Here is an 18749-nt window from a genome sequence, read left to right as displayed (position 1 = left end):
GCCCTTTGGAGATACGGTGAGAGACATGTCCTTTCATAGTTGCTGGAGAGTGGATACACTGCAGTCGGAAGTTTGTTCCTCAACAATATAATTATTTCATTTGAACAGGCGCAGGATACTTTGGGCTGGGAGTGTGACAATTCTCACAGAATGCCCAGGTGGCACATAAGACAAGTACACTTTGAAACTTGTTTCCCACGCCACCGCAGACCATGTGATCTACAAAGATTACTGGACTTAGCAGAGTGTCAGAGACTGATTACCGTGTTATACACTACACTGGTTCAGGATGGGGGAATACAGAAAAAGCATGAAACCGCACAGTGTTACAATGCTTGGAAGAACTGTCGTCCGAGTGGAGAAAAGCATGCAAACTAGTTAAGAAGATATTCCCCAATGCATTTTTACTAATACGATTCCATTATGAGCATACAGCACACCAAATGGCCTTGATTTATCCTGGTGGTAAGTAGTCTAAGTGTGATAGAAGAGTTGCGACTAAGGCTGAATTCTTGCACATGATGTGTGTCCAACGGTGGAATATTTTTTGAGAGAGTTGGTGACAACAATGAATGGAATGAATGTTTCGACTTATGGTAACATCTGTGAAAACCTGTTTACTTGGGATATGGTCAAATCACAAGTATTGCCAAATGAGATTGCGGACGTGGGTACTGGAAACGGTCCTGGCATAAAAAGCGAATTGCTATACACTGAATGCCCTGGGGTTTGCAAGTTGGAAGAAGGATTTTGTAGAGTGCGTTCTAGCACATGAACAGCACATGGCGGTAACACGAAGAGATGATAAAGGTGCAGAGGAACTAGACGAATGGGTGGAAATGTCATTCAAGATTCCTCTGACTCTACATAATACACCAGCTTGAATGGGTTGAGAGTAAGATATCATGGTATGCCTGGGTTGCGTACAAACCCTGGGAGGGAACTAGGAAGATTGACATAAACATGTTGTCCCTGCTCTGTGTCTGTAATATGATGCTGTAAAATAACGTGTTCTTCCGGATTGTAATGGCAATGTTCCTGTGACGTGATAACATCTCAAATTAAAAGATTGACAAAAAAGTGTACCTTTTCTGCAGTGAGCAGGAGTGGGACTTTTCCCCAGTTTTAGACAAACATGAGCTCAGTTAGCATGTCAACCTCTCTATTTGATCATCATAGCTAATGAATGACCAATACCAGAAAGTGTTGCACCTACTTGCAAAGAGTTCAAAAGATGTGGGTGGAATCCAGCGCTATCATTAATAAAAAATACATCAATAAGACCCACGTCTCTCAGTATTGCTGCTTCAGGTCAATCGCATCTAATCTTCCCTCTCTATGTTCCATTACAGTCCCGTGTCCTCTCTTGTCACATCCCCCAGGCCTTGCTATGGAATTCTCTCTTTCCCTCCCTGGCATAATTCAAACCATGGGCAGATTGCTTCCGTGACATCATGTGTACTAATGTTACTGTAATAGCGCCTGTCATAGTTATCCTTCTCAGAGCCTGTACGCATTTCTTTTCTGAAATGATTTAGTAGATGAATTATTTGTGTATTTTAGATTCCCGGGAAGACTTATACCTAAATTATGGTTTATGTTGCACTATCCAGATTTATTTTGAAGTTGACTTCGTTATTCAGCCTGTCGACAAAGACATGTTTCCCCATTTGGGATGTTGTTACCTCAATCCATCCTCAAAGCAGGATTGGAAAACTGTGAAGAGAATGCACTACTCCCTCTAAAAACTGATACACTCGGCATAATTTAGAACAACAGAACCGAAAATACCGCCCGCAAATGCAAACCCCCTGAAACCCTGCAGTTGCCTAAAGTACGCTATGACTAAGACCAAACACCCCATCACCTGATTATGTTAAAAGCGAGAGCTCCTGACCCACTAGAGAATGCCCCAGCAAATCCTTTCTCTCACTCGAAAAATATTCACGATTTAAAAATGACAAATATTTGCAGCGTCCCGCATTCCAACGTCCCAACAATCCCTTTCAACAAATGTCCATTGTAAAGGACAAAACAGGGACTTAGGGTGAAATGGATACTAAGCTGTAAAAAAGGAGCATATCTTTCCATGGAGCACCCCTTTATCAGCGCTAAAGCCGAACATTCAGCAACATCAAGGGGGCAGAAATCCCATGAGTTCGGGCGAGTGAGTTCAGATCTTTATTTGGATGCGCGGTGCTCTGACTGGTCACGCAGAGCACCGAATGAACGGTTTTACAGCGGGAAACAACGGGGGTGCCTAATTAAAGATGGACTCACTAAGGGAGGGTAGAGAAGAAGTATTGACTCACTACTTGTTAAAAGGCTTCTTAAACATTACTATCGGGCCTGCTTAATACTGGGCTCACTAGGGGAGGGCAGAGTAGAAATATTAACTCACTACTTGTTAAAAGGCTTCTTAAACATTACTATCGGGCCTGCTTAATACTGGGCTCACTAGGGGAGGGCAGAGTAGAAATATTAACTCACTACTTGTTAAAAGGCTTCTTAAACATTACTATCGGGCCTAATTAACACTGGACTCACTGGGCCAGCGTGCCCGAATTAATACTGGACTGACTGGGGGAGGGCGGAGGAGCAGAATTCCCTCACTACTTGTGGTGAAAACGCTCCTAAAACATGACTATCAAGCTTAATTAATACTGGGCTCACTCAGGGAGGGCGCAGGAGCAGCATTCACTTACTACTTATTAACAGGATCCTTAAACATGACTATCAGGCCCAATTACTACTGGACTCACTGGGGGAGTGCGGAGGAGCAGTATTCACTCACTACTAGTGAAAACGCTTCGTAAAGATTACTATCAGGCCTAATTAAAAGTGGACTCCTTAACTTACTACGTGTGAAAACACTTCTTAAACATTACTATCAGGCATTAACATATCGTTAAATTTAAGAATTGCATTCTAAGTGTTCGACACAAAGTCTGGTTTTCTTGTTAGAATTGTATTCTAACCAGAATAAAAACATCAAAGGGATGAGAGAGAAGGTCTAATTAGAGAGGGTAAGTACCCATGGAGGATGATCTTCGTTCGTGGCACGAGGCTAGTGGAGGATATGGGATAGAAGGTTTGTCTGAAAATCTTGAATCGCAAGTAATTGGAGTCAAATACCACAAACTGCTTATGTGCTCACCCATCACTCTATACGTGTGGGACCGCCTATCTTCCTGGCAATTACCTCTCACTCTAAGGGACACTAATGCTAGACAGTCACCCATGGTGCCACTAAGTAGGAGAACAGAAATCAACAAGCAACAACTTTGGCCACAGTGTCAGGTGATGTGGATGGGGGAGGGGTGCAGAAGAAAATGTACCCTTCTGGGAGTTGTGTGAAGATGACAATACTGCAAAGTCGTACAACACACTAGTTGTTCTCAACTCTGCCTGTGCGCAACATTTACTGCATACATTCTTTGCCTAAGAATTCTTCAGAAACATTCAGTTTTGCTGCTTTTTTCTCCCACAAACATACTTTTCCTGGATTTTTCACCAGCTTTATTTTTCGGTCTTCTCCAATGTTAACCAGTTTCCGAAGTTCATAACGTTTTGAAAAACAAGTCCTGATGGGAAGAGAGGTTCATCACTTTCAGACACCATTACTGTGGATGGTAAAATCCTACTGTGCCAAGGATGGTAAAAATGCTTACCTCAAACCTGCCTTGTCTTGCCGGCCAGATTTAATCTTTCTTTGGCCCGGTTGGATGGTGCAGCCACTCACTGAGCGCCTGGGCTCAGGGACAAAGGTATGCAGGCATCGGCTGTCCCTTTGTGTTTCTGATTCCAGACAGAGTTCCCAACCACGTCCTTCAATATTTACAGGAATGGACCTCAAAAGATTCACTAGAATTGGCAAACACAGCAATATGTGTGTATGGCCTCACAGTTGAGTCTGTGTGTGAATGCATTTGTTTGTGGCAGTGGATAGGCATGCAAGGGGTAACCTGGAAATACATAGCTCTTTATAGTACGCAATGGCAGCAAATGGTAATGGGGTCAACCACAGGCCCTTGCAGTGGGGCATAAGTCCACAGACCAGTGCTGTGGCTTTTGATGCTGTAAATGCCATTAATTGGAGAACCTGGGTATACAATGATGGTGCATGAGCACTCGATTTGTTATGTGGTTATTTGAGACTGAACACGAGCATTTGAAGCTACTTCTCCAGAAATGAAGAACATTGGGACATGGTCAAGGACCCTTCATATGGATATGCGCAAGAGAACATTGGGCCTCTAAAACTGTCCTTGACAACTGATGTCACTATAATATTACATGAAGCCTTACATAGGTGTGTGTGATTGAACCTGGGTACACGAGCTGCTAATTACATATGATCATGGGATATGGGCATTTATGCTTGTACCTGAACATATTATGGCAGTGCATGTCTATACGATGGTTGAACATAGGTAAAAGAGGCAGTGGGTAACTGTCAATGACTCTCATCAATAACTCCCAGAGAACTTCAGTGGTTTCCACTGTCTGTCAGCCTCACATTCAAGACCGGCAGCATTATCTACAAATCAGTCCACTGTGGCCACCTCACCATATCTGGCACCCAACCAGACAACACTGTAGCACAGCTTTGGCATTACTTGACTGAAAAAAGGGTTTGAATTCTTTTCAGTCACTCAAACATAGCCATAATTGTACTAGTCATGTACCAATGATATGCAAGCCATGCTAATGCAGAGCTATACATTACTATTCAATTTCAAACCTCTATGGCTCATGCTCCTGTGCTGCGTGCAGACATGGTCTTCTCTCGGTCAGCACAGAGCTTCATTTATGCTTCTGGACACTTCAGGTGCATGAGAGCTCATATATCACACAATTTCCAGTTGTGGCTGGGGTGGACAAACCAGTCAAATGCTGTGTTTGAGTTTGAGTTTAAAAATACTTTTAAAGCGCACGTATACCGGCGGTTTCTTGGCGCTGTAGCTAGTGGGGACTGAGGTTTTAAGAGCAGGGAGAGAGGAATGGGCATTTATTCAAAGGATTTTGTGAATAGGTAGGTTTTGAGACTTTTGCGGAATTGAGGATAGAGGGTGATGGCGCGGAGATGAAGGGGAAGGGAATTCCAAAGGGTTGGTGCTAGAATGGCAAATTTGGAGCCGCCCCACTTCTTTCTCCGAAAGCGAGGGATGGTGAGGAGAGATTGAGAAGAAGAGCGTAGGTCCCTGGAGGGGACATAGGGAACAATCTCAGAGGAGATGAAGGCCGGTGCAAGGTCCAATCGAGCCAGGAAAGTGATGGACGCGAGCTTGAATTGGATTCTAGCCTGCACAGGGAGCCAGTGGAGAGATTTCAGAAGTGGGGTGGAGTGGTGGAATTTGGGAAGGTTGAAGGCTAGGCGGGCCGCCTGGTTTTGGATCTGTTGTAGGCGGCACAAGCTGTATGCAGGAATACCGGCATACAGAGCGTTCCCGTAGTCCAGGCGGGACACCACCATGGCCAGAATAATAAGTTTGAGAGCAGAAAAAGTAAAGAAGCGAGACACCTTGCGAATGGTACGCAGGGAGAGGAAAGAAGAAGAAACCACAGAGCTAACCTGGGAGTGGAGGGTGAGTTGGGAATTGAGCTTGATGCCTAGTGTTTTAACTGAGGAAGAGGGGACAGGGGGAGAGCCAAGAGAGGGAGGCCAGAAAAGGGGGGACCAGGGGCTGGATGAGCCGCCCGTCAATACCAACTCGGTTTTGTCCGGGTTAAGTTTGAGGTGATTGTGGCTCATCCAGTCCCTGATGTGAAACATGACAGTTTGAAAGTTGAGGACAGCAGAGGAAGAGGAAAGATCAAAGACCAGCTGGAGGTCATCCGCATAATTGAATACGGCGACCTCCATCTGTTGGAGAGAGAAGATAAGAGGGGCGATATATAGGTTAAACAAAAGAGGGGAAAGAGATGAACCTTGAGGAACCCCGCACTGAACTTTCCGGAAGTCCGCTGTGAAGTCACCCAGGCGAACAGCCTGGGTGCGGTCGCTCAGGAAGGAGGACAACCAGACCAGGGCAGTCCCCTCGATCCCCGCCGCCCTGACACGGGAGAGCAAGATGTTGTGGTCCACCGTATCGAAGGCGGCTGAGAGGTCGAGGAGCACAAGGGCCTGGTGATGATTGGTGTCCATACCCTCCCTGGGGGTGTCGAGGACCGACATGACCACGGACTCCGTAGAGTGTGCGGGGCGGAAACCAGCTTGGCGGGGGGCAAGGGCTCCATGTTTCTCCACAAAGGAGCTCAGAGCGCAGGTGACATGGCGCTCGAGCACCTTAGCTAGAAATGGCAGGAGGGAGATAGGGCGGAAATTGGCAGGGACAGAAGGATCTGCCCCAGGTTTTTTTAAGATAGGCACAATTACCGCAGACTTCAAGGAGCTAGGAACTATGCCTTGCGCAAGGGAACTGTTGAGGAGGTGAAGGGGGGGATCTGGGCAGGAGACAAAGATGTGGCGGAGGATAAGGGCAGGACAAGGGTCAAGAGGGGAGCCAGATTTGATCAAAGGCACTAGTGAAGTCAGGTTTTCCCGAGTGATAGGGGGAAAGGTGGTTAGTTTGCCTTTGGGAGGGGGACATTGGGGGTCCACAAAAGAAGGGGGGGGTGGGGGGATGTTGGCTTTGATGGTGATAATTTTCTGGATGAAATAATTGTTAAGAGAAAGACAGAGGTCATTTGACGGGGCAGGTTTAAGCGTAGTTCTATCCGAGAATGCCAGGTTGTGGACGATGGTGAAGATCTCTTTAGACTGGTTCTCCGCTGCTAATATTTTAGAGGAGAAATAAGCTGTTTTGGCCTCCAGGATGCTTTTTTTGTACTGGTTAAGGATATTGATATATTCCAGCTTCAAGGTGGGGCAGTAGTTTCTCCTCCAGGCCCGTTCTGCGCGGCGAACTGTGCAGGACTGTAAGCGACATCTGTTTCCGTCAGTCATGGCACGGCTTCAAAACTGTTGCTTTTGGGAGACACATCATTCCTGGCCCATTGTCTAACGTAATTTAGAAGCTATCCTGCAATTGTCAAAGTTGGGAACAAAGCTCCAGATTTGTGTAGAAAGGACTGGCCTCAGCGTACAATGGCGACACTTATGTGCATGCAGCTCCTATCAGTCACTTGTGCATGCAGCTCCTATCAGTCACTTCTAGAGAAGTACCGAGTCCTTGTGGGGCCAGCTGGCTCCAACTATCGTTGCTGAGAAAGTTCTCTATATCAAGTCTAGCATCTGGGGATATTGTAAAGGTGTTGGCCACAATTATTGTCCCATCATTCACCTCTTGTGTGCCCTCTCTAAAAAACATTTCAAGTAATGTCACTGTAGAATTGTATTCTTTGATATATGCAGAGAGTGTTACCAGACCATTTCCAGGGAGAGCCACCAGCAGTCATTTTAGAATCACATTTATCACGTGTGTACTTTTATGTGAACCTATAAAGCAAGTCCTGCTTGTTTTATGTGATTATTCTGTTTTTAATATACTGAAGTCCATGTTTAAAAGAAATAATACACGTGTTAATTACCAGCTCACTCGCTGATGCAAAAACATCAACACTTTTACCCTTACTAGACGTCTGAGGTGTTTCTTTAAGTTAGCTTTAAAAAAGGAGCAGAGTCAAATCATAGCCTTGTAACGCGGAGCCTGTTTCCTTAACTGTAAACTGACAGTACTTAGATGAAGGGCTTACTAACCCGCATTGCATTTGTCTGCCCTTCACCCTAATTGGAGGTGAATGAATGGGTGATTCAAATGCACTGTGAGCAGGCATGTAGGAAGTCCATGTCTACGGGGCCTTGCTTTGAAGCCATCATCAGAGGAGCTCTCGCATTTACAAGAGATGAAGTGCTTCAGCAAAAACAGGGGCACTCTGAAGTCAAAGGCGCACTTCCAGTAAAAGCTTCCACTGTCGGCTATTACTGAATATGTGCTTGTGCTTTCAACGTGCTCGCTCATCAGGCAATTTTACATTACATGTAGAAAGCACAAATTACATCCAGAAATGCCAAGCATCCCTCATTCGGGAGTGTGGAGCCTGCACGCTCAAGCAGCACTCTGCAACCCCTCTGAGCTACAAAGGACAGATGTGTCATGATAGCTCAGTGTCCCTTCCTCTGGTCAGGAGGGCGGGTAGAACAGGTAGGTGGGGTAAAAACACTAGGTGGAATTGACAGGGGCCGGTAGGGGCAACCAGTACGCTATGATCCACTAACAGGGGGGGGGCACAGGGGGAGTTTTCAATAAATTGGGCAGAGTTAGAGTTTGGTGCAAGAGCAGGAAGAGGAAGACGTGTTTGTATCAGGGAGGAATGAGAGGCAACTACGCAAATCAGCCACCAACCCAGTTTTATTTCAAAATAACTTATTGTCGCGCCAAGGATAAAGCATTATAGTCAATGCTGCTCTTACTGTTTGAGGTTCACTTATCCGAGAAATGATGTACAAATCTGTAAAAAATACATTTATACCTCCGACAAAAACACGAGTAGAGAATTGCTGTATGTAAGTTTTGTGAATTCCCATAGGTAAATCATCTGCAACATTTCTAAACCTAGAGAGTTGAGAGTAATAGACACTCTTTATTTTGTAATGCACTTACAATTGTGGGATACACAAGGGAAGTCCATCATGGTTTTCGGTACCTTTCCGCCCAGCACGTTTACCACTACTTCTAATACCATGGAACGGACTGCCGGGTTGTGTCTGTAACCCTGTGCATGGAATGGCAGAGTAAATCATGTTACACACACCTACAAGAGTCAATCTGTTAGGTGCTTCTTGCAAGTGATTACTTACCATGTGCAAGGCCACTCGGTGATGCAGTCAGTTTACTGGTAATGGCCTTCCTTAAAGTCTGGCGGAAACAGATTTGCAGTCCTGCCTGCACTTTTGCTAGACACTCTGTTCTTAGACCAAACATCTAAGTTTACCTTTGTGAACCGGGCCCTTTAAATACGGCGATCGGGACAGCCTGTACTCCTGGTAGACGCCCAGCATCGGCCAAACTCTAAATACGCCCTTATATTTGCCTCAGGGACTCGCCTTCACTACCCTGAATGCTTCAGGAGGAAAGGCCAGTCCTTCGAATTCCCACAGTCCAGGAAATACACAGGATTTTTCTTGGTCAGATTGAGCTACATTTGCTACAAATACAAAGAACTGTATTGTTTAGTGTGTTTAAAAGGCAACAGAGAGCCATGAAAGATATGTAGCCCTGTGGCGAGTCGGACGGGCGCGATAGTTGAAACTCCCTTCCGCGTCGGCACTCATGCTGAACACTCGCATCACTGCTGCTTGGTAAAACAGTTCACATTTGCCAGTGAAGGCATACGCAGAGTTTGTCTGATCATTTAAGCAAACTCTTTTTATGGAAATTTCCACCAGCCAGGTATTTCGTAACAGTTGCTACTGCAAACGTGCAATGCTGAACTCAGCTCTTGGACCGCATGACTCATTATTTTTGGATTAAAACATAACTTGCAGCTTTTGCTTGGGCGGTAAAACAATAAAGGTGTTTCATAGCTGGAATTTCTCACATCTCAGAACATTTTTTTTCAGGTTAAAGGGGTAGTAAAAAGCAGGTCTGTGTGTACCTTGAACTTAAAGTTTATTTTCAATGGTGGGATTAAAAGGGGATAATCAAAAATGAGAGTACAAAATGATCATATTTAAATTGACCCAAGCACCACTTACATGGACATTTGGAGCAAGAAAAGTGACAATGCAGTTACTGTTTAGAGGACATTAACCGTGCCAAGACACATTTTAGGGAAACTAAACTCCTAGTTGTACCATTCTTCGAGCTCCTTTACATGCTACTTCTGTTAGACACCAAGGCAATACGGCAACAAGCATTGGCAAAGCCAGTAGGTCTCGCCATTATGGCCCACTGACTTTGGCAATACTTTTTGCTGATGCTATTTAGCATCTGCAAAAAAAATACACAACATGGCATGCCTATGAGTGGTTTCACATAATGACATCATGGTGCTGCGTCACTCAGTAGGTGCGTGCATGTGTGATGAAGTATGGGCACGCATGCGTCACAACGCAATCACACGCCTACAGAATAACACTGGCCACTATAAAACTTTTTTATTTACCAATCCAAATGGCTGACAGCAGTAAATGAACAAATACATTTTCAGGTGCCCAGAAGTACATTTCTTTAAAGCAGAGTATCCAGGAGGCGGAGCGCATGGAAGCTGTCTGGCAGTCCCCAAAAAGTTAAAATCATTTCAAGGACTTGAGAAGTGGGGGAGCAACGAAGTAGCAGGCTGAGGGGAGACAGCGGTGGGGAAACTTAGGAGCTAAGGGGAGTAGGCGATGGGAGTAATAGCTGTCCTTTAGGCTGTGTGGGGGTTTAACATTAAAAAAGCTGGGAAGGGGAAGAACAGAGCATATGGATGGTTGGCAGGCACCTAATATAAAAACAGCAAACAAGAGAGAAAGTGGAGGGAGGGGGAGCACACTTAACACGGCATGTATTTAGGGAAGAAGTAGCACATGAAGGAGAGAGCTAGAAAACGAGCACTCTCTTGGAATGCTGAAAGAAAAGAAATGGGTAGCTCCCTAAATGTGAACAGTGAAATGGAACAAGTCAGACAGGCAAAAGAATGGTAAAGAGGCTTTGTTCCAGAAGAGAGATAAAAACAAGCAGAAGAAAAAGACAATCGATCTGCTAAGAAGCAAAGAACTAAGAGTGACAATAAAGCCAATGCACTGAAGCAATACGTAGGATCTGAGCCCACTGTCAGTTTTAGTCTACAAAGGTCTTTCACAATCGAGACATAAAATGAACTTTGGTTATCTAGGGAGATATCTTAGCATTCACAAGCATGGGCTAATTTTGCATCAGAATCCTGTCTCCTGCTTTTGACACCTCGTACAATGGTACTGAATGGCATCAACAGAGTCAGTCTCTGGAAAAGCCATTGCTTGATTTCAGACAGAGAACAGGAGGTGAGACTGGGACCTATCGTGTAAAGACTACAGGTGGACTGCAAAGTTAGTCAGGTACAGCACAGGACCAAGACAACACCAAAGCCAACACGTTCAGAACTCTGGAGGAGGTGAAGTCAACTCGAGGAGCCTTAGAACCCCAGATTGGTCTGACCCAAATTGTGTTTTTGTAAGGCAGAAACACACCTCCGTGGCTCAATACGGTTTGGATAGGCCATCTGGTACTACAGGAATCCAGGTTTTGCAGCTAGAGACATCCCAACAAGTGCATGTCCCCAGAAGGCCAGGGGGATTAATTTTTGAGCAGTTGAAACCTCCACCACAGGAGAGGTAACCCACAAACGGGAAAAAATAGGCAGCGGTAAAACGGACATCAAACCCAGTCACAAATCTCCCAAAATGCAACAGTCAGAATCCCTCATCCCCATTGCTATTTATATCCTCACTTGCAATCAGTGAAATCAGACTGTTCTTTTGTAAATGTGCAGTTTACATCAATAGGTCCGATTAAAACATAAAGAATCATAATTTTGTCTCACTTACCTATTTGCAACAATACAGGTGTAACTAAGGCTGTCTCCATAGCATAGCAAAACTCTCTGCCGAACATGACTGCGCCATGCATCACCCATAGGCGAATCGGGATCCGGTCAATGGAACTTTCGCTTATGGTCTCATCATGACTCTCATTTTCCTTATTCGTCTCTTTCTTTACGTGTGTCACAGGTAGCTCTTGAACTTGCATAGATTCCGAGTCAGCATTCTGGGGAGCCATTTTCATTACCACAAAAATATATCTTCCTATATTATCTATATAAATAATAACACTATCATATATCTTGAAAGATAAATAATGATCACTTCTTTTCAGCTTCTTGCGTCGTGTTCCTCGAGCACGTAATACTTATTTTCCTCTTTAATCAAGTAGATTTTCCGCAACTTCTGAAGCAAGTACGAAATGTGCCAGCAAAACAATTATATTTGGTAGAAATTCCAACATATGGCTTGACGGTTTACTGTGAATTAGAGTTAAAAATCCATAATTGCCATTCAGTTAATACAAGTTTCATAATTTCTATAGAAGAAGTTGTAAAGTTGTTGGTCTGGCTGCAGCGGCTTGCAAAGGCGACACAAAGAGGTGCTCCACTGTTAATCCCCATCGAGTGGCTGATTTATCTACAAAAGGCAGTTACAGGAAACAAAGGAAACAATTAAAATGTGTGAGAAATATTTTGAAACCTACTTTCCCACCCCTCAGTATACAATCTGGTTGCTACTTACTCTCATGGGTGCAATGCTGCAGTCAACAGTTAACAACATCAAGGGAACAAGCTAGTGTTATCCCGATTCAATTCAATGAAATGTGCAACCTTAACAGAAGGTTTTGTGTCAATAAGTTTGAACTTGGACACATTTGTATTCCAAACTTAGCTAGAAATGACTTATCATAAAGAGCCAGATTCACAAAAGACATTTTGGAAGATGTAAAGTGCTACTCCAATAGTGTTACTTACCAAATAAGCAATTCACAAAGGTACGTCTGGAGATCTCCACCTCTCCGCACACATAGGTATACATTTTAGTAGTAAATGAGGGAGGCAAAGGGGGGAGCTATTGGAGAATGAGCAATAGTTTCTACTAAATGGGAGAGCTGTAGGGAAATTTAGGAAAGTGTTTAGGAACGAACATGCCAATACAAAAAACACTCCCACATAAGCGTAAGACATCTGAAGTTCAGTAAATGCACTTCTAATTCTTCTACAGCCTTAATAGTGATATAACGGGCATAAACACACCCCAGCCCAGCCTTGGATTAGGTCTAGCAAAACACATGGTCAACCACTAACTAGTAATACAGCACACTCCCATAGAAAACAATAGAGGAAGGCTATAACTTTATAAATCCCCATAGGAAACAATGTGAAATAAATGATTTCTAATAATAATAATATTGTATATAGATAGATAGATAGATAGATAGATAGATAGATAGATAGATAGATAGATAGATAGATAGATAGATAGATAGATTTATATATCTGTGTGATTGCTAAATTAAACAAAATAATACATTGTAATCTTAATTATATTTAATTATTTTCAGGTTTCTGTCTCTACATATAGATGGAGAGAGAGAGAGAACTGAAAATAATTAAATATAATTAAGATTACATTTCATAATTTTGTTTCTGTTCTTTCTCTCCATATAGATGGAGAGAATCAACTGAAAATAATTAAATATAATTAAGATTATATTTTATTATTTTGCTTAATTTAGTGATACACCTACATTTAAAATAAAGTAAATTATATTTTGACTTAGTTTAAAAGTGTAAATATTTTTTTAAAGTTAATTAAAACCCCAACTTAAAATCACATTTCTTACAAATTAGGAAATGCATGGAGGGTGGCAGATTTTAATGATAAAATATTTAAAAAATATATATATTTTTGTCTTTCAATATTATATTTTTAATAAAGAATATCTTTAATAAATGTTATTATAGTTTTCATCATGGAGATCTACACCAAGGTTTCCTGTTTCTCACAAACAGGTAGTAGTATGAGAAGAACAATTGTTACTTACCTGTAAACAGGTGGTTCTCCAGTATTGGTGTCTTTCATAGATTCACATGCTTGAATATCCCCCGTCGTCGGAGTGGGAGTCCCACGGTAAATAAAATAGCAATAATATATACTATATATATATATATATGTAACATAAAACCTGAAATATGTAATAGAAAAAAGGCATAACAAGCCTACACATATTTCTACATAGGAATGCATGGAAAAGGAAAAAACCATTTGCAGTCTATCATTGTCATTATGTTGGTCCAAACTACAGCCAATCAGGCGCCAGCAACCCTCTAGAACCTTCTCCTCAGAGCTCAGCACCTCAGATTTTCGTAGCACAAGAGTGACCACAGAGTCTATGAGGAGAAGAGAGCCTCTGAGGGGAGGAGGGTGGGTCGCATGTGAATCTATGAAAGACACCAATACTGGAGAACCACCTGTTTACAGGTAAGTAACAATTGTTCTTCTCCAGTATTAGGGGTGTCTTTCATAGATTCACATGCTTGAATAGAATAGATAGCAGTACCCTCCTTAGAGCTGAGATTGCAAAGTACATCCTCAAAAGTTGAAGACAATAATATACAGCTGAAAAGCATATAGCAATCACAGAAAGAAATGGAGGAGGGATCAGAGGCTCACCTTATTGAAAAAGATGACGAAGCACTGCTTGCCCCACTGCGGTATCCGCTTCGTTGACAGCTTCCAAACAATAATGTCTGGTAAAGGTGTGCCTGCTGGACCATGTCGCTGCTCGACAAATCTGGTGTAGAGGCACCCCAGCAAACAACGCAGTGGACGATGCCATCGCTCTTGTAGAATGTGCCTTAACTGGACTCGGTAAAGGCCTGTCAGCCTCCTGATGACAAAATGATATGGCTGCAGAGAGCCATCGTGCCACTGTCTGTTTAGTCACTGAATGCCCTTTTCGCAACAGTCCATATGCTATAAATAGCTGATCAGATTTACGGAAAGGGGCTGTTCTGGAAATGTAGAATTTTAGACAACGTTTTATGTCTAAAGAATGTGCTCGTCCTAGCTGTATATTTCCATAGGCAATAAACAGTTGATCGAATTTGATAATGACAGAGGTCCTTGCAAATAGAAATTTAAAACATCTTCTGATGTCAAGAGTATGTAAATGCCCTCTCCGCAGGGGATTGTGGATTAGGAAAAACGTCTTTAAGATAACTGGTTCTTTCAGGTGAAAATCCGAAGGCACCTTTAGGCATACCCCTTGTACGTAGCACTACAGAATTGGGCGTGAATCGTAAGAAAGGTGAATTGACAATGAGAGCTTGAACATCACAGACTCTTCTAGATGAAGTTAATGCTAACAAAGAGAAAAAACGTTGCATGTTAGGAAATTGAAATACATCCTAAAAATTGGCTCAAATGGGTGGCGCATGAGCTGCGCTAATACTACATTATAATGCCATGATGGAGGCGGACGACGTACAGGAGGAAACATTCTGAGTAGTCCCTTAAAGAACTGTTGTATTCTGGAAGAATAAAGAGAGAGATGGACCCATCCTGACGTTACCTTGAAATGGCTGCCAAAAAGACCTTCAACGTTGTATGAGATAAGCCTGATCTTGCCAGGTGCAAGAAAAAAGGTAATATCTGGTCCGGCGTTGCAAGAAATGGGTAAACCCCAGCAGATTAACACCAAATGCAGATTATTATTTATGTATTTATTTATTTTTAAAGACTGTATATCTTTAGCAGGTGCTCTCGCGTAAGCCAGTACCTCTTTACAATCCGCCGAGATAGTCAGATGAGCTAATACAAGGTGCTCAGACACCAAGCTGCTAATTTTAGAGAAGCCGGATCTGATGGCAAATTTGACCATTCTGAATGGAGAGGAGATTTGGAATTGGTCGAAACTGTATTGGATCGTACTCTGAGAGGAGAAGAAGTTCGGTGAATCAGTATTGGCAAGGCCACCTGTGGGCGATGGGAATCAAACGATACGGCTCTTTGTTCATCTGACGGAGAATTCTCGGAACCAACGGTACCGGAGAAAAGGCGTAAGCATATATTTGAGACCAGTTTATCGAAAACGCCTTCCCCTGCGAGTCCCTGTGGGGATGCCAGCTTGCAAAGAAACAGGCATAAGCTGTTTTTTTTTTTTTTTTTTTTTTTTTTTTTTTTTTTTTTTTTTTTGTCGCAAAGAGGTCCATTCGATCCGCCGTTGGCTGATGCAGTTCCTATTCGTGGGTGGACACCTGTTGACCTGCTGAGGGTGTCCGCCAGCACATTTGCAACTCCCGGCACATGAACAGCCAAGAGTTTGATCCTGTGCCATATTGCCCAAGCCCATATCTTTTGGGCTTTCTGAGATAGAAGAACCAACCTCGTTCTTCCTTGTTTGTGCAAGTAAGGTATTGTCTGTGCAAACCAATACTGTGGCTCCTTGAATGATAATACGAAAGAATTTGAGGGCTAAGAAGATAGCACCTAGCTCTAGCCGATTGATGTGCTAAGCCTTTTGTTGAGGGTTCCCATTCCCTGCTGAACCTTCAGCCCTTGAGATATGCTCCTCAACCCTCGAAGGGATGCGTCTGTGGTGATTGTGTAATTTGGCACTTCTGGAAGGAATAACGTACACCCCTTCTACAAATTTCTTACTTGGACCCACCAACAAAAAGGGGGGGCCTCTTGCATCCGAGGATTTATTTGAATGAGATCTACAAAGGAACTGGAGACCTGAAACCAACGTAGAAGAACCACCAAGTGGGAGATGCAAGCCCGTTGTTCGTGCGAGATAAACACCCTTGCTAGGTTGGTATTGATTGATGATCCGAGAAATGTTGATATCGGAGCTAGTACTAGTTGTGACTTGTCATGATTTATTGAAAATCAGGTCTTGAAACAGTGACTGACAAGTTTGGGTGTGCTGGACTGATTGTAAATAAGAGCGAGCCCTTATTATACAGTTGTCTCAGGAATGAGAAATTTGTATGCCTTGCAGACGTAGATAGGCTGCCACTGGTGCCAGGATGTACTTAAAGACACTTGAAACGGACCTAAATCCAAGAGGTAGGACCTTTATTGAATAAGTTCTGTACCTATTGTAAAGCGTAGCCACTTCCTATGCTTAGGAAGGATTGGCACATGAAAATAGACATCCTGGAGGTTGAGAGTAGTTATAAACTCGTTCTGGCATAAGAACTTAGGATTTTGTTGAGGGACAACATTTGTAAAGTTTGCGCAAAGATCTAAAATCATGCAACACTTTCCTCATTTGCTTGTTGATGAGGAACTGAGAGTAAACCCTAACGCTGTTGGAGATTCGGAACCACTCCGACGGTCCCTGTTTGTATCCATATAGACACTTGTGAAAACGACACCCGTAGATGAGAAGGAGGAGGTCCCTTTGGAGGTGTAGAAAGAGGGAAATTAGACAAATTCTAACGTGTGCCCTTGGGCATGACGTTTAAAAACCCAACGGTCCTCTGTCACCTTTGACCAAGTGGAGTAAAAGTGAGAAATTAGATCTCTGACGTTTTTGGAGGGAATAAAGGTGTGTTCCCGGTAATCCATTGTTTCTTAGAAGAGTTTGCCTAGGCTGTACGATGACAGTCTAGGTAGGACCTGTTGGTACTGTGCCTATGTGACTGCGTTTGATTTGAGTAAAGCAATTGATTTTGATTGTAGGAGCCAATACTGGAGGGAACTCCCTTGAAACAAAGGACGTGGAGCTACGTCCTCGGCACCACGAAAAGGCTGCGATTCTATATCCCGAAGGTGCGGGCAGTATCTGTGTCCTTTAAGATGGTCTGCATTGCCTCATCAACATGCTGGCCAGAAGGGCTCCTCAATCAAAAGAACAAGTGAAGTATAGAAGTCTGAACCTCCTTGCGAAAGACGTAGCATTGAAGCAAAATTGTCTTTCCCAGACTGCCTCTATAGCGAGCTGTGGAACACCTGTACACGCAATGTCCGCTTCACAGTGTATCATTTCTGATGCAGTTCTCTCTCGCTCTCACTCCTGCAGGATCTTCAAAGCGTGAGGCTTGGAGGATTCTGGAATAAGTGCTACTGGCGCCAACATGTCAGAGCACATATGGTGGCATACTTGCCCAACTGGCTTGCAAGATAATCACTGTGCCGCCTGAATAATGACTGAGGCAGGGTAGGCTGAATAGTGGGGAGCTGCACATTTCTTGTCGAGGCGTAAAAAACAAAAACCGCCGGCACAGAGTTTGACCTCTGCATGAGTCTAACACCTTTTTGCTAAATAAAGTCCATGATAGGAACTGAACGAACTTGTTTTTGTGGTTTCCCCCGGACGAGGGGAAAAAGGGAAAGCGATTCGCCGCTCTCTTCATAAGGAGGGGAAAACCTCCAATATTCACCAGAGGTGAATGCAATAGAGCTCCAGTTTTTAGAGGAAGATATAAAGGCAGGAGTAAAAAGCCACCACGCCATCACGTGGATGTAGCAGAAAGCTGCAGTCGACGAGATAAATCGTCTACCAAAACACATTGTGCATAAAAGACAACCGTGTGTGAAACCAACTGTCGACGGGCTCAACCGTCGACGATTCCAATAGTTGACAGGGTCAACCGTCAACGAAGCCAACTGGCGTCGAGGCTGAATGTTGACAAAGCTTACCGTCTACGGAGCTCATCGTCTATGGAGCTCACCGTCTACGGAGCTCACCGTCTACCGAGCTCAGCGTCTACGGAGCTCACCGTCTACCGAGCTCACCGTCTACCGAGCTCAGCGTCTACGGAGCTCAGCGTCTACGGAGCTCAGCGTCTACGGAGCTCAGCGTCTACGGAGCTCAGCGTCTACGGAGCTCAGCGTCTACGGAGCTCAGCGTCTACGGAGCTCAGCATCTACAGAGCTCAGCGTCTACGGAGCTCAGCATCTACAGAGCTCAGCATCTACAGAGCTCAGCATCTACAGAGCGCAGCATCTACAGAGCTCTCCGTCTACGGAGCTCACCGTCTACGGAGCTCATCGTCTACAGAGCTCATCGTCTACAGAGCTCATCGTCTACAGAGCTCATCGTCTACAGAGCTCATCGTCTACGGAGCTCACCGTCTACGGAGCTCACCGTCTACGGAGCTCACCGTCTACGGAGCTCACCGTCTACGGAGCTCACCGTCTACGGAGCTCACCGTCTACGGAGCTCATCGTCTTCGGAGCTCACCGTCTACGGAGCTCACCGTCGACGAGCCTGTCGTCTACGGGG

The 18749-nt window shown here is 43.9% G+C and overlaps 1 protein-coding gene across 1 annotated transcript in view; it reads right to left on the bottom strand.

Annotated features, from left to right (window-relative positions):
* The window catches only part of SLC45A4 (solute carrier family 45 member 4), a 284173-nt gene that overhangs the window by 145162 nt on the left and 120262 nt on the right, over positions 1 to 18749 (bottom strand). Inside the window, exon 2 of the mRNA XM_086966277.1 lies at positions 11513 to 12145. Within this exon, the coding sequence (XP_086822403.1) occupies positions 11513 to 11750 (238 nt within the window). The 5' untranslated portion in view covers positions 11751 to 12145. The remainder of the gene's footprint in view (positions 1 to 11512; positions 12146 to 18749) is intronic.

Source organism: Lissotriton vulgaris, chromosome 4_1 (genome assembly GCF_964263255.1).
Source record: "Lissotriton vulgaris chromosome 4_1, aLisVul1.2, whole genome shotgun sequence".
Lineage (NCBI taxonomy): Eukaryota > Metazoa > Chordata > Amphibia > Caudata > Salamandridae > Lissotriton > Lissotriton vulgaris.
This window is presented reverse-complemented; position numbering and strand designations above follow the sequence as displayed.